Raw genomic sequence first — 12,086 nt, 5'->3', positions numbered from 1 at the left:
ACCTTTCGTCGATGGAGAATTCGTCCTCGGAGCCGAATGTGCTGGAGAGGGAGGGGTTCTTGGGAGCTCGGTTCCCGATACCTGCATCTGGTCTTACTCAGTGCCGATCTTCGTTCCCCAACCCACCGAGTAAGTCGGCTCTTGGCACCAGTGGTCGCACACAGAGCCATATGGCGAAACAAGGAATCTTACAGGGCCCCACGGGGTTCCCCAGATTCTAACGCACCTGCTACACCGATTCGGGATGCGGAACACCCTCTCAGTCACGTTACATCGGCCCACCAAGTCATCATAGCCAAACACTGCTCATCCTAAGTAGCAATGCTCGTGGCAATAAGCGCGGCCCGGGCGAGCATAGGCAAGACGATATACCGGAGTACCGAGACGCTCCCCGGTAATTCAGACGCTTCTTCATGGGTCCCGCCGAGGTATATAAGATCCGTTGGCCGCGCCTACAGCTTCGGATTTTGTTCTACACTAGCGACGATCACTTCCTCCATCGAGGCTCTCACACCATGGCCACAGAATCTATTCACTCAGCTCATTCGGTTGACGCGAAGAAAGACGAGATTGTCACTACCAAGAACGTTGACACCATCGTCGACTACGCGCGTAATGTCAATGCGAGGATCATCAATCCGCTCGCCGGAATATCGAAAGAAAGACTTCGGGACAAGGTCGATGCTTTCTGCGAGTCGTGGGGCTTCCAGGAGAAAAGGGACGTCTTTTGGAAGGGCGCCTTAGCCGCACAGAATCCGTCGACATTCGAGGAGGTACCTGAGCTGGCTGAGGAAGACAAGTACCACATTCGGCGGGAGGTCACTCACAGATGGCATCTACCAAAGGATCTGTACTTCGCCATCGCTCTCTGCTCCCTTGGCTCTGCTATTCAAGGCTGGGATAACACCGGCGCCAACGGAGCGAACTTGTCTTTCCCTCAGGAGTTTGGCATCGCAGACGATACCTGGCTGGTCGGCGTGATAAATAGCGGGCCCACCCTTTTCGGTCTCGCCAGTGCCTGGGCTGCTGATCCCGTCAACAACTATCTAGGAAGACGTGGTGCCATCTTCGTCACAGGCCTCTTTTGTATCTTCCCCGTCCTTGCACAGGCCTTCACGCAGAACTGGTGGGGCCTGCTACTCTGTCGTCTGTTTATGGGCTTGGGCATGGGTATCAAGATCTCGACTATCCCTGTCTACTCAGCTGAAGTCTCGCCTGCTTCTATCCGCGGTGGAATGGTCACAAGCTTCCAGCTTTGGGTGGCCTTTGGCATCTTCGCCGGCCAGTGTTCCAATCTAATCTTCTTCCAGGTTGGACGTCTCGCGTGGCGTTTCCAGCTCGCCGCCGCCTTCGCACCGGCCATCCCGATCGTTATCCTCATCTGGTTTTGTCCGGAATCACCCAGATGGCTTTTGAAAAAGCATAGGTACAAGGAAGCGTACACGGCTCTCTGTCGTCTTCGTACCAGCGACGTTATTGCCGCACGGGAGCTCTACTACGCGCACTGTCAAATCGCCGAGGAACACAACGCATTTGCGGGAATATCTCTAGGTCGCCGCATCCGCGATCTTTTTATGGTCCCTCGGCTCCGCCGTGCCACCATTGCGTCTGCCGTCATCGTCATCTCGCAGCAGTTCTCGGGTATCAACATCATGGCTTTCTACTCGTCAACCATCTTTGCCGAAGCGGGATACAGTCCCAAGGAGTGCTTGCTCGTCTCTATGGGCTACGGACTCATCATGTTTGTATTTGCTATCCCAGCGGTATACACAATGGATACGTTCGGTCGACGGAATTTACTACTAGTCACCTTCCCGAACATGGCATGGTCGTTATTGGCGGCGGGTTTCTGCTTCTTGATCAATGAGAATGTGGGAGCGCGCGTACCACTTATCGCGTTCTTCATTTTCCTATTCACTGCGCTGTATGGGCCGGGTAAGTACCATCTCTCCACGTATTCGGTGTCCGACACTAATAGAATGCAGGCATGGGACCGCTTCCATCCATCTACTTCAGCGAGGCTTTCCCCCTCTCGCATCGAGAGATTGGCGCTGCGTTCACGATTTGCGTCAATAACGCCGTCGGATCTGCTCTCACCCTTAGCTTTCCGTCGCTTCTAGCGAAGATCACACCGACCGGTGCGTTCGCATTCTATGCCGGGCTCAATGTCGTAGCTTTCTTCATGATTTTCTTCCTAGTGCCCGAGACGATGTAAGCCAAATTACCCTCACGGCTCGTCGTGACAATAGCTCTAACCGAGTATCTTGCAGGCAGCGCACACTGGAGGAACTGGATTTCATCTTCGGTGTCCCAACGCGCCGACACATCGCATATCAGGTTCGGACCTGGCTACCATGGTTCATCAAGCGATATGTTCTTTTCCAGAGGAAGGCGAAACTCGAGCCGCTGTATCATCTGGAGGGTGTTAACACGATGAGGACTGGGTCGGTCTGAGCGACTATCGTGGTTTGCAGCCGTTACCAGTTGCAGTGCCGAGCAACATCCAAATCGTTGGCTGCGGGAGCCACGGTTTGCACACCTCTTCGGCTATTACGAGCCGGTTAAGTGTGCATGCTCTAAATTAGCGACCGTCAAAAGCTGCCTAGATATCACAAGTTCTCAGTTACGTACTGACAATATCAAGCCTCGTTTGGATCCCCAACCCGCTTGCATTTACCAGCTCTCGAACACTTACTCCCTTACAATGGCCCTAACCGCCACACACTAAGCTGCTACAACGCCCCGACATGGACCACCCCACAGACGACTTGAACTTAGTTGCGCTTCCTACCAAGCAGCAACAACGGGCCCTTACCCTCCTATCCTAATGCATCTACTGCGTCAAGCAACTGATCAACGCCGAATCCCCGCCTGATGAGCCTTATTACCCAAACTACGTCCTCCACTAGAACCCAACCATTGAAGGGGCTGTGCAAACCACCAAGTGCAAGCACACGTTTCACATAGACTCCGTTCTCGAGTGGTTCGACGCCGGCCCTCGCGCAATACCGGTCCCCGCTGTCGCCACCCATTGTTTGAAGAGCTCCGGATCTACCATAGGGTGGTCAGAGGGTTTTCAGTCCCGTGAGACTGAAGTCCTTCGCGGTTGGTCAGCTTTGGTGAGGAGCGCGCACGTGACTGTAACACTTCTGGCCACCCTATGGTAGGCACAAGCTGCGCCTGGCGAGCGGTACCCAATAGCGCTCGAGCACGGAGCCGCAATCTATTACCGTGTGAAAGGCATTCACGACAAATGACCTTTATGAACTGGGCTGCGAGGACTATTTAACTCTCGCAAAGGTCCTCACTTTGCCACTTGGGGAATTTGAAACTCACCGGATGGCGAGCGAAGTGAGAGTTCGTGCAACTCGGATGCATGCGGGCGCCGAGCAGCGGGTCGCCGTGGGAGCGTGTGGCGAGGTCTGGGTTGGACGATTGAGTGGGCGAGCGGACTGTGTGGATTGCATACAGGAATGCGAGGGCGAATAAGGGTGACGTTGTGGTGGGTTTGGTGTAGAGTGACTAAGATCATAGGACGGATGGAGGGGCATAACATTCACGCATACTGATGGAGTTTAAGGATGCACACAGCGCAGAAGAGGAGACGGGCTGATTACGATGATACAGTCAGGAACCAACAGCGCAAGTTAAATGATCATGCTATTGATAGGTATTCAAGTTGGAACCACGTCCCAAACTCCCAGTTCCCGCTAAGCCTTCGCTGAGATATGCTCGCCGCCTGTTGTGTTCGTTCGATCGTTGTCGTGGTATGTGCTCACATGACGACGCACCAGCAGGACTCGTCGCAGCCGCAGCAATCGCACGACTCGCCGCAGTGGGGCGTGAGGGGTTTCGGCTTGACGATAGAGGTGATCGAAGAGGTAGTGCTGCCAGGCATTCTGAAGGTCTGTTCTACACCCATAATTAGAATATTTCACCCATTGAAGTGGGGATGAGAGCATACCGACGAGATCGAGGTGATGCTTGAAGTGAGGTGGATGTCTCGAGGTGACTGTCTGTGGTGGAGGTTGGCGAAGTGGGTTGGGAACTTGGAAACCGGGCAGGGCGGACACCGGCCCTTTTATACGCCCTTTGCACACCGGGCGCTGAATGGTCCCTGGTCTGATTGTCCACCCAAGCATGCACTGTCATGCCCGTGGTAAGCTCCCGTCATCCGGCCAATGCAGGCTCCCCCTGCGTCCAAGCTGCACCTCTTCATTTCGACACCTGCCAGCACCGCCTCGTACCCCACACAGCATGGCCTTTCCGCAGCTTCAATGCCACTCCAACGCATAGTTCAATTAAAGGGGCGCAGCTGAGCCACTTCAGCTCCCCCTGCACCACGCGAACTCGACGGCTATTGGACAGTTGAAGGCCAGAATCATTACACGACGCGTCCAGCCGGTTCCAGCGGTTCCGGTTCTGCATGCTGACAGGGATGACTGCTCAGCGCTAAGCCACGACAAGCTTTCTTGGCGCGCAAAAATGCCGCACAAAAGCAAGGCACAAGCTCAAACAAGCTTTCCGCAGCACTTGGCGGTGAAGGATAATGCCAGGTTAGCGGTGGGAGATTACAAGGGCCTTTCAGATGTGAGATCGGGATCACGAGGGGTGCTGTGGCGGCACGACCGTGGCGGCTGGTAAGTGGATGAGTGAGCGGGGATGATGTCGTCGTGCAGTTGCGGCGTCAGCGATGCGCAGATAAGTGGGGAGGCAGGGTTGTATGGATGGGATCCATGGTAGCTCCTTTGTACGAAAGTACCTGCGCGTCGAGGTACGCCAATGGAAGCGGCGCGATTGACCTTGATACTGGGTTGCCGATTGATCCATGACGTCGCACCGGCATGCAGCGCCTCAATATACGGCGGATTTCAAACGCGTCTTGTGGCTGTGGCTGTGATTCGGATCCGGGTTGTTGCAGATAAAACGGATCGGTTCAGCTGAGACTAGAAGCGGTCATAAAGTTCGGCGCCGATGTGGATGCACTTCGGACCGTGCTTCCTTATGAATCTCGCATGTATTACTGGACTCCTTTTCTACCGCCCTCTTACATGAAGAGACCAGTGGTGCCGTTTTCTAGATTCGAATTCCATCACAGTAATCGTTTCTACCTTAGATGGCACATTAATTATCATTGTATAGAACCTGTCACGGCCTTCTGTGACGTACCTTTTTTACACGAGCCCTAATTATAGCCAGAGCTCATCCAGCATATTCTAGAGATTCGCTGAAATGGACGCGAAGTTAGATAAGCCAGCTAGGCTACGCATCGTTAGCGGACTGATCATCTTCGTAAACACCTTGGTCACGTGATAACACCCTTTTTGGGCAACTTCAAGAACCTTTCCGTTTGAAATCCAGATCCCGAAGCCTTCATAACAGCCTGCCAATCCACACAAGGGCTCCGCTCTTGTTTGGTATTAAGGACTGCCCGCAGGTCCGACCCCTGCACGGCCAAGCTAAACTGGTTTGGGAAATGCTGGTGACAGCTAATATACTGCTGGCATGCGATTCTTCAGTGACCCCTCACGACTATCTAGATAAGATCTACGAATTTTAAGCTAGTTTCTTCTCTCTCCACTACACTTGGATTTTCTGATACCCCTCGTCCCCGCGCGATTTTAGATCCGATTTCTCCTCTGATTCCGTGCAAGGGGAAGCTCGCGTAACTTCCGTGAAGGTCTTTCCGTCCGCACGTGGATTTCTCGCTTAAATGCAGATTTCCCGTCTTGGCTCTCTGCTTATCGCACGAAATTGGTTGAGAACCCGCGAACCACAGCTTGAACATCTCCATTTCCGCCTGTAGCTTACATACGCCATGCAGAAGCTCGGCGTCTGCTTCGTATTTGCCTCAGCACATGGACTTTTGAATGGGCAGCAGGAACATAGTGGACGAAGGATTCATTAAGGCGTCTCAGTGCTGACTGAATATATTGCGGTCGATACATGAAGACCTCGTGTATGCAGAGCGTCTGTCGGTTTCGCAACCTGTCAAGCCTTTTAAATGCCCTCTCTCATCTTCGTCTAGGTTTCTGCATCGCCAGATACACAGCGATTTCCTCGTCTGTCTTACTTTGGAACGTCCCCTCCAAATTTCAAGATGCATCTCTTCGCCGTCTCATTCTTCTCCTTCCTCATCTCATCAGCCCTTGCCACACCAGCACCCACCCCGGCGCCAGAGCTCAGCCTTGCGCTCGAGAAACGTGACTGCGCAGCCGACAACTGTCTTCGCGCTATGCGCAATCGCATCAGCACTGCCGTTCCCTTCTGCTCAACATACACCACTGATGCCGCAGTCACGATCCCCACGTGGGCGACCGCACAGTGCGCGAGTAATCCGACACGTGTCACCAGCGCGTGCGGGTGTCTTGCTGTAAGTTACATTTTCCGGCATCTGTTCACGAGATCTGGGGACCTGGGCTGACCTAATACGCGCGATGTAGACCGCTAGCCTGAACAAAGTATATGGACCCGTAGACGGCACGAACTACACCATCTACGAGCAATCGGTGAATATCAGGAGCGATCCTGGCACAGAACCTGATGAGTTCTTCAACAATTGCTTCAACATGTGCACCTGTAAGTCACCTGCTATCCCTCGCCGGACTCCACTAGTCCCTTCGTGCCTTAATCGCCAAATAGGTACATCTAATCTCGATAACTACCCGATTGTACCATATAATTCCCTGACATTGCCGCTAGGGTACGGAGCTATGTGCCAAACCTTCTCTTTCGCCAAAATGGCGGACGGACTGTATCTGTGCTATATGTGAGTCACGCTCTATCGTGGATGTATGTGGATAGCGTTAACTGGAGAAAAGATATGAGACACCGTTCCAACCTGCGTTTGTGCAAAGCGCACCTGGTTGGACAGGCAATGTGGTATATCAACGCCAATGATGAGGACCGCAGTGCACGAAAATTCCTACTCTGGGCGCTCACTGGAGAATGATACTGCATCTTTTCCACTTCGAAATGGGAGCGCGGCGGAGCTGAAGGCTCTCAAAGATTGTGTGTCCAATCTATATCTCAATCTTTCAGCGACTTCGATTTCTTGCATACCTCCAGCTTGTAGCCTCTCCTATTCCGTAACATCTCTTCTGAGAAACGGGAGGGAAAGCGTCTCACTCCGCTTAGTACGAGGGGCGCAAGAAGGCGGCGTATTTTGAGGCACCGAGCATGTCATCACATGATCTGTACAATCCGCTCTTTGGCTCAGTGCTCTATATAGCCACCTGGTTTTTTCGCAATCGCTCCCCTGTTGGTGTCGGCGACCCTCTTCAACATTACTCTATATAGGCAATTATGTGGGCTCTCGTTACTCAAGCAATCATTCGAAAACTACAACGGAATTTATCGCTCAACACGGACGCCATTCGCCATTGAAGAACCACTATCAGCCCACGGAGTCTATTCTCTGTTCTCGATAGGTATGAAAGAGGTGTATGTCGAGAGAAAAGAACGCAGATCCTCCAAGATCTCTAGGGCGGCCGGTATCATAGCCTTGGGCGGACTGATCGCGCGCAAAAGTAGGACTCGGCATGCGGAATGGGATTGGTACAAGGATGGGAGAGTGCCTAACAAGACGGATGCCGTTTACATACGCATAGGATTTCTTTGATGCTGCCAGATGAATGGAAAGTCAATCTCTAGCAACACACCCACTCATCCACCCTTTTTTATCGAAAAGCACTCAGTCAATTCCAAAGTCCAAGCTACTTCATCACTCGACTTCAACGTAGCCAGCCGGCACCATGCCCTCAGTACCATCCTTCACAACTCTGACCTTCCACCACTGATCACTAGCCGTATCGTTGAGGATCAGAACCTCGTCGCCGCGAGAGACCGTGACCTCGCCGGAACTCCTCCCAACATAATCGTGCAGGATAATACCCCTCTTTCTCATCGCAACGTAGGCGGCCGGCACTAGGCCTTCAGCCCCGCTCGAGCTTCGAACCTTCTTCCACCAGTCGCCACGAGCGACATCACCCAGTACCAGAACCTCATCGCCAGCACTGACTGTGAGCTCATCCGCGGAATCCGCCCCAAAACTGTACACCATTCTTCCCCGCCTGGGTATGTCAGAGGTATCCGGGACGTCTGCAGTTGCTCCGCTACTGAGGAGCTTCTCGGGAGAGGCACTTGCTGCATCCGAGCGATGGGCAACACCGGTGCTGGATTCGGGTAGTTCTGCATCCGCCTCTCCTGATGTATTTCCCGACCTATCCACAAGACCGTCCGGGTCTACCTTTTGGTGTGGTTCGCCGTTTAGGTCAACGCGCCCCGGTTCGTGTATCGGTAGCTGTCCCCAGCAGTCATCGCATAAGTACATCGCGCAGTGGGAGCAGTACCATATCCGCAGGTCCAGGTGTTTGCAGCGCAAAGATTCACAGGCTCTAGAATTCCCAGCTTCCGCACCTCCCCGCTCTTGCACTTGAGTATCGGGTCGAGTCGATAGGCTCGCTAGATGCTCTGGCATCTTCTGGCTGGCTCTTGGCGGATCCATGGACGGTCTCTGGTAGGGCGAAGAACTCGCCTTAGTGACATCATGCTTAAAGTCTGACGACTCTTCGCCTGAGTATTCTGCTGCCTCTATGCAGCAGTGCCCCATAAATTCCACATCGGTCTGTGGATCTGTGCTGGTTTCCTGGATACGGTCCAACAAAGCGCGCGCTGTCCAGCGATCCCCCGGCTTATGCTCGAGCATGGACATTATCCACGAATGTAGCTCACGCCAGCGTGAACTGTCGCTGCTCGACATTAACAGGTCGCACCAGGGAAAGATGGCTTCGTAGTTGCTATGGTAGTCTCTGGAGCCAGAGCCGGAGGAGTCCAAGTGTGCATGCAGGTCGTATACGCTTTTCCCTATCAACGCAGTCCAAACCTCCAGGAAAACGCATCCAAGCGACCAGATGTCGGCTGAAGAATCAATTGCTTGACTTTCCGCGACCTCAGGCGCGCAATAGCGCAGTGTCCTAGCGATGGGTACATGGGTGGTGTCATCGCCCATATTCGACCAATCGTAAGATTCGCCAAAGTCTGTCAGGAAAACTTGACGCGACTTGATAAGTATATTCTACGGCCTTCGTCAATATACGAATTCTGCGGCGGTACGCATACTCACCGAAGGTTTGATGCCGTTGTGACGAATGTGACTTTCGTGTAGATACGCCACCGTAGATGTGAGGCAGCCGAACAAGGTCTGAAGGAAGGCTCGATCACCTGGTGAGTGGTTGCTGAGCAGAAAATCCGCCAAGGTACAGTCCGTAACAGGCGACATAATTATTGCAACATAGCTGAGAACTCATCATCAGACTACTATGAGCATAGGGCATACTGTTCGGACTGACCTTGAATCGGTGTAGGAGCTTATGGCCTTGACAATGTGTCTATGAGATAATTTCCTCAATGTTGAAAGCTCTCGCTCAAAGACCTCCAGGTGCACCCTCTCCATCATGCCCCCCAATCCCCTCCTCATTCGCTTTCTGGCGTATTGCTTCAGGCTAATAGAACTAAAAACTTTGTCGACTTCAGCAAAGCCGCCGACACCAAGCAGAGCAATCTCTTGAAAGGGGACAACGTCCGGACTGGAAAATGAGCAGTGTTCCCCGAGCTCCTCAGAACAGGAATTCGGGTTCAGCACCAGATGCTGCGCATCAAGAAAGTCTTTCATGGCTCGAGGGCGTAGCGTTTCTAAGTTTCTATGGCTGAATGGCAACCACGCATCGCTATATCCTTGGGATAAGAAATCCTCCATGGCTCGCACTTCATTGATGATGTGGAGAAGCGCGTAGATTTTTGGATTATGGCTCCAGGAGTCTCTACCGAACTGACGCAGGACAGTTGATATGCCCTTGAATTCCGGCTCGCCGAATGGTTTCCGTGCATCCATTGAAGAAGTAGGAATCCACGCCAGCATAGCCTCGTCAAAGGCTTTGGCGCGAGCCTCGTTCGTAGCCTTATCGGGCTGATCTTTCTGCTTTTCGGCTTGGGAATTGGCCTTGAACTGCTTGACAAATTCGAATTGTCTCTCTTTGTCAGACATGGCCCCAATACTCTCGGTAGAGCTATGTGTGGACTCGGGCTGCGGCTGGAGCGTTGGAGCAGCAGCATGCGCTTGATCAGTTTCTATCCAGTCTGGGAGGCTGGATAAAGTAGTAGCGTCCTTATCGGCAATAGCGTCGTTGGAATCGGCGTCGTCGTCGCTGGCGTTATCGTTTGAAGCTTTCGGCAAGGCAAAAAGCGCCAGTTGCTCTAAATGCTTTCCCAAGTGCCGTCGGAACTGAGCAACAGTGGCGTAAACTGTGGTATCTGTCGGAACTCCCGGGAGTGAATGCAGCTTCCAGTCATCACAGAAAGGGCATGCAGACGCTGGGAATCGATCATGAGTAGTCTCACATAGCTGGACCACGCCGAAAAGCTGTGCTTCGGCGAAACTTCCCGCATGTCGGTTTCGGAAATGTTCCTCTAAGCCTCTCGCCGTGTCAAACGGTTTGTGTCGACATAAATTACAGCGCCACTCTTTCCTATGCGCAAACAGCTCATGCTGGAACCATGCGTGTCGCTCGGCGAATAACTGTGAGCCGCAGTCTTTGAATGTGCACATGTACGGCTGAACTATGTCACGGTAAAATGTTAGCACAGTCCTTGAAGTAAAAGTTAGGGTTCATGTCTCAGTTTACAATCTGTGGTATCATGAAATGGCATCCAGATGCACTTCAATCAAGCTAACACACTACAACCGACAGGGCAGGAAGTTTGTACCTCGGGGGTTACGTACGGTCTCGAAACACGTGCCTCCTAATCCCAGTTAGTACCGCTCGAAGTACAGAAATGGTGAGATACGTACTTCCACTCGCGCATACCCCTCACCATTTGAATGGTAAAGCAGTACGGGCATTCGAACGGAGCACCATATTCGAAAGGCACGCCTCTGGTGGATTGTGGTGGTTCCGGCACTCCTAGGGCATGTGGCGAGTTCTCCTCAACTGAAGTCGCGTAGGAAGTTAGAGACGCGGCTTCCTCCTGCTCTCGTAGCAGTTTTTCCGAGAGCGGGCTAGCAAGAAATGTGGTGGCCTTTGTGTGTGCGACTGTTGGCGCTCCCTCGCCATGCTGCTCGGCCTGGCTGCGCGTTGTTGTGAGTTCCTGCCTGACGGAATGTCCGGTTGATCTTGCTTCTTCTTGCGTTTCTTCTTCTGCCCGAGATACCTGGCGCTCAAGTTTTGCTCTATGTTCTCTGCGATATCGGAAGTATTCTCGACGACGCGTGATAGCTTTCCCCAGTCGTTCAACCAACCATGGTTGGTCGGATATGAGTGGAAACTTGTGCTGCACATGAGCGACGTCATACAAAGCATCGAAAGGCCGCAGGCTTTTGGAAGCGGCGTACCTCCCACGGGGAGTGGGTTTTCTGATCGCCATGGATAGCTTGAAAAGGTTGGTTATAGTGTCGTTGATTGCTTTTCGAAGCTGTGCGATCTCCGATATCTGTGGGGCTGTCGGCAGCAACGACATGTCGTCATCAGACACGGGAGATAGATCGTCTTCGTCACTGTCGGATATTTGTAGCTCATCAATGTCCAAGACGTCGACTCTGTTTGGCGACTCGCCAGAAGCAATGGATGCCGCTAGATACGGTTAGTCTAAATCTCCTCGGCAGGACCAGATCGGTACTTTTTTGGATGGATTGAATCAGCCGTGCTAAGATCCGGAGGATCTGGTCACGTATTTGGGGGGCATCGCGGAGCCGTGAGTCGAGAGATGCGACGGAAGCAGGACTCTGCAGCGCCCCAATGTTCCCGGCCCAAACATGGAAGCGGCCTTTTTCGTCCCGGACCGTTAACAAGGAGAGCTCAAAAGAGTCGCTAGGAGGATCCGCAAGCCTTGAGAGCAGCTGGTCGAAGGCACTGGCGACCTGGAAGCACTCGGCCGCGATCGTGCGCCCTGGGTTCGACGGCATGGCTCAGCGAGCGAACCGACAGGAGCGCTGAAGAGGAGAGGTATCTTAGGAGATAATTCTTTCTAGAAGTGATTCAATCCATGATTCTGCTGAATCTCTGCTCGTGGAAAGGCGAAGGGTGCGGTGC

General features: G+C 52.9%; 3 protein-coding genes across 3 annotated transcripts; 2 read left to right on the top strand and 1 right to left on the bottom strand.

Moving 5' to 3' along the window:
• Window positions 1–515: 515 nt before the first annotated feature.
• Window positions 516–2,454, top strand: BU26DRAFT_427876 (uncharacterized protein; the record flags this gene model as incomplete). Its single annotated transcript, XM_033823759.1, has 3 exons — window positions 516–1,935; window positions 1,986–2,211; window positions 2,271–2,454. The coding sequence occupies 3 exons, from the start codon at window positions 516–518 to the stop codon at window positions 2,452–2,454; spliced, it is 1,830 nt and encodes a 609-aa protein (XP_033683287.1).
• Window positions 2,455–6,022: 3,568 nt separating this feature from the next.
• BU26DRAFT_330719 (uncharacterized protein) lies at window positions 6,023–6,573 on the top strand. Its single transcript, XM_033822181.1, has one exon. It carries the CDS (start codon window positions 6,101–6,103, stop codon window positions 6,422–6,424), a length of 324 nt encoding a protein of 107 aa, XP_033683286.1. The 5' UTR covers window positions 6,023–6,100; the 3' UTR covers window positions 6,425–6,573.
• Window positions 6,574–7,612: 1,039 nt separating this feature from the next.
• BU26DRAFT_519998 (uncharacterized protein) lies at window positions 7,613–12,063 on the bottom strand. The gene is made up of 6 exons (XM_033829199.1): window positions 11,674–12,063; window positions 10,850–11,627; window positions 10,781–10,800; window positions 9,351–10,617; window positions 9,125–9,296; window positions 7,613–9,076 (listed from the first exon to the last, which is right to left on the bottom strand). The coding sequence occupies exons 1-6, from the start codon at window positions 11,957–11,959 to the stop codon at window positions 7,724–7,726; spliced, it is 3,876 nt and encodes a 1,291-aa protein (XP_033683285.1). The 5' UTR covers window positions 11,960–12,063; the 3' UTR covers window positions 7,613–7,723.
• Between the last annotated feature and the right edge of the window lie 23 nt (window positions 12,064–12,086).

Source organism: Trematosphaeria pertusa (assembly GCF_010094035.1).
Source record: "Trematosphaeria pertusa strain CBS 122368 unplaced genomic scaffold BU26scaffold_8, whole genome shotgun sequence".
Lineage (NCBI taxonomy): Eukaryota > Fungi > Ascomycota > Dothideomycetes > Pleosporales > Trematosphaeriaceae > Trematosphaeria > Trematosphaeria pertusa.
Note: the sequence above shows the minus strand (reverse complement) of the source record. Positions and strands in the feature narration are given on the sequence as shown.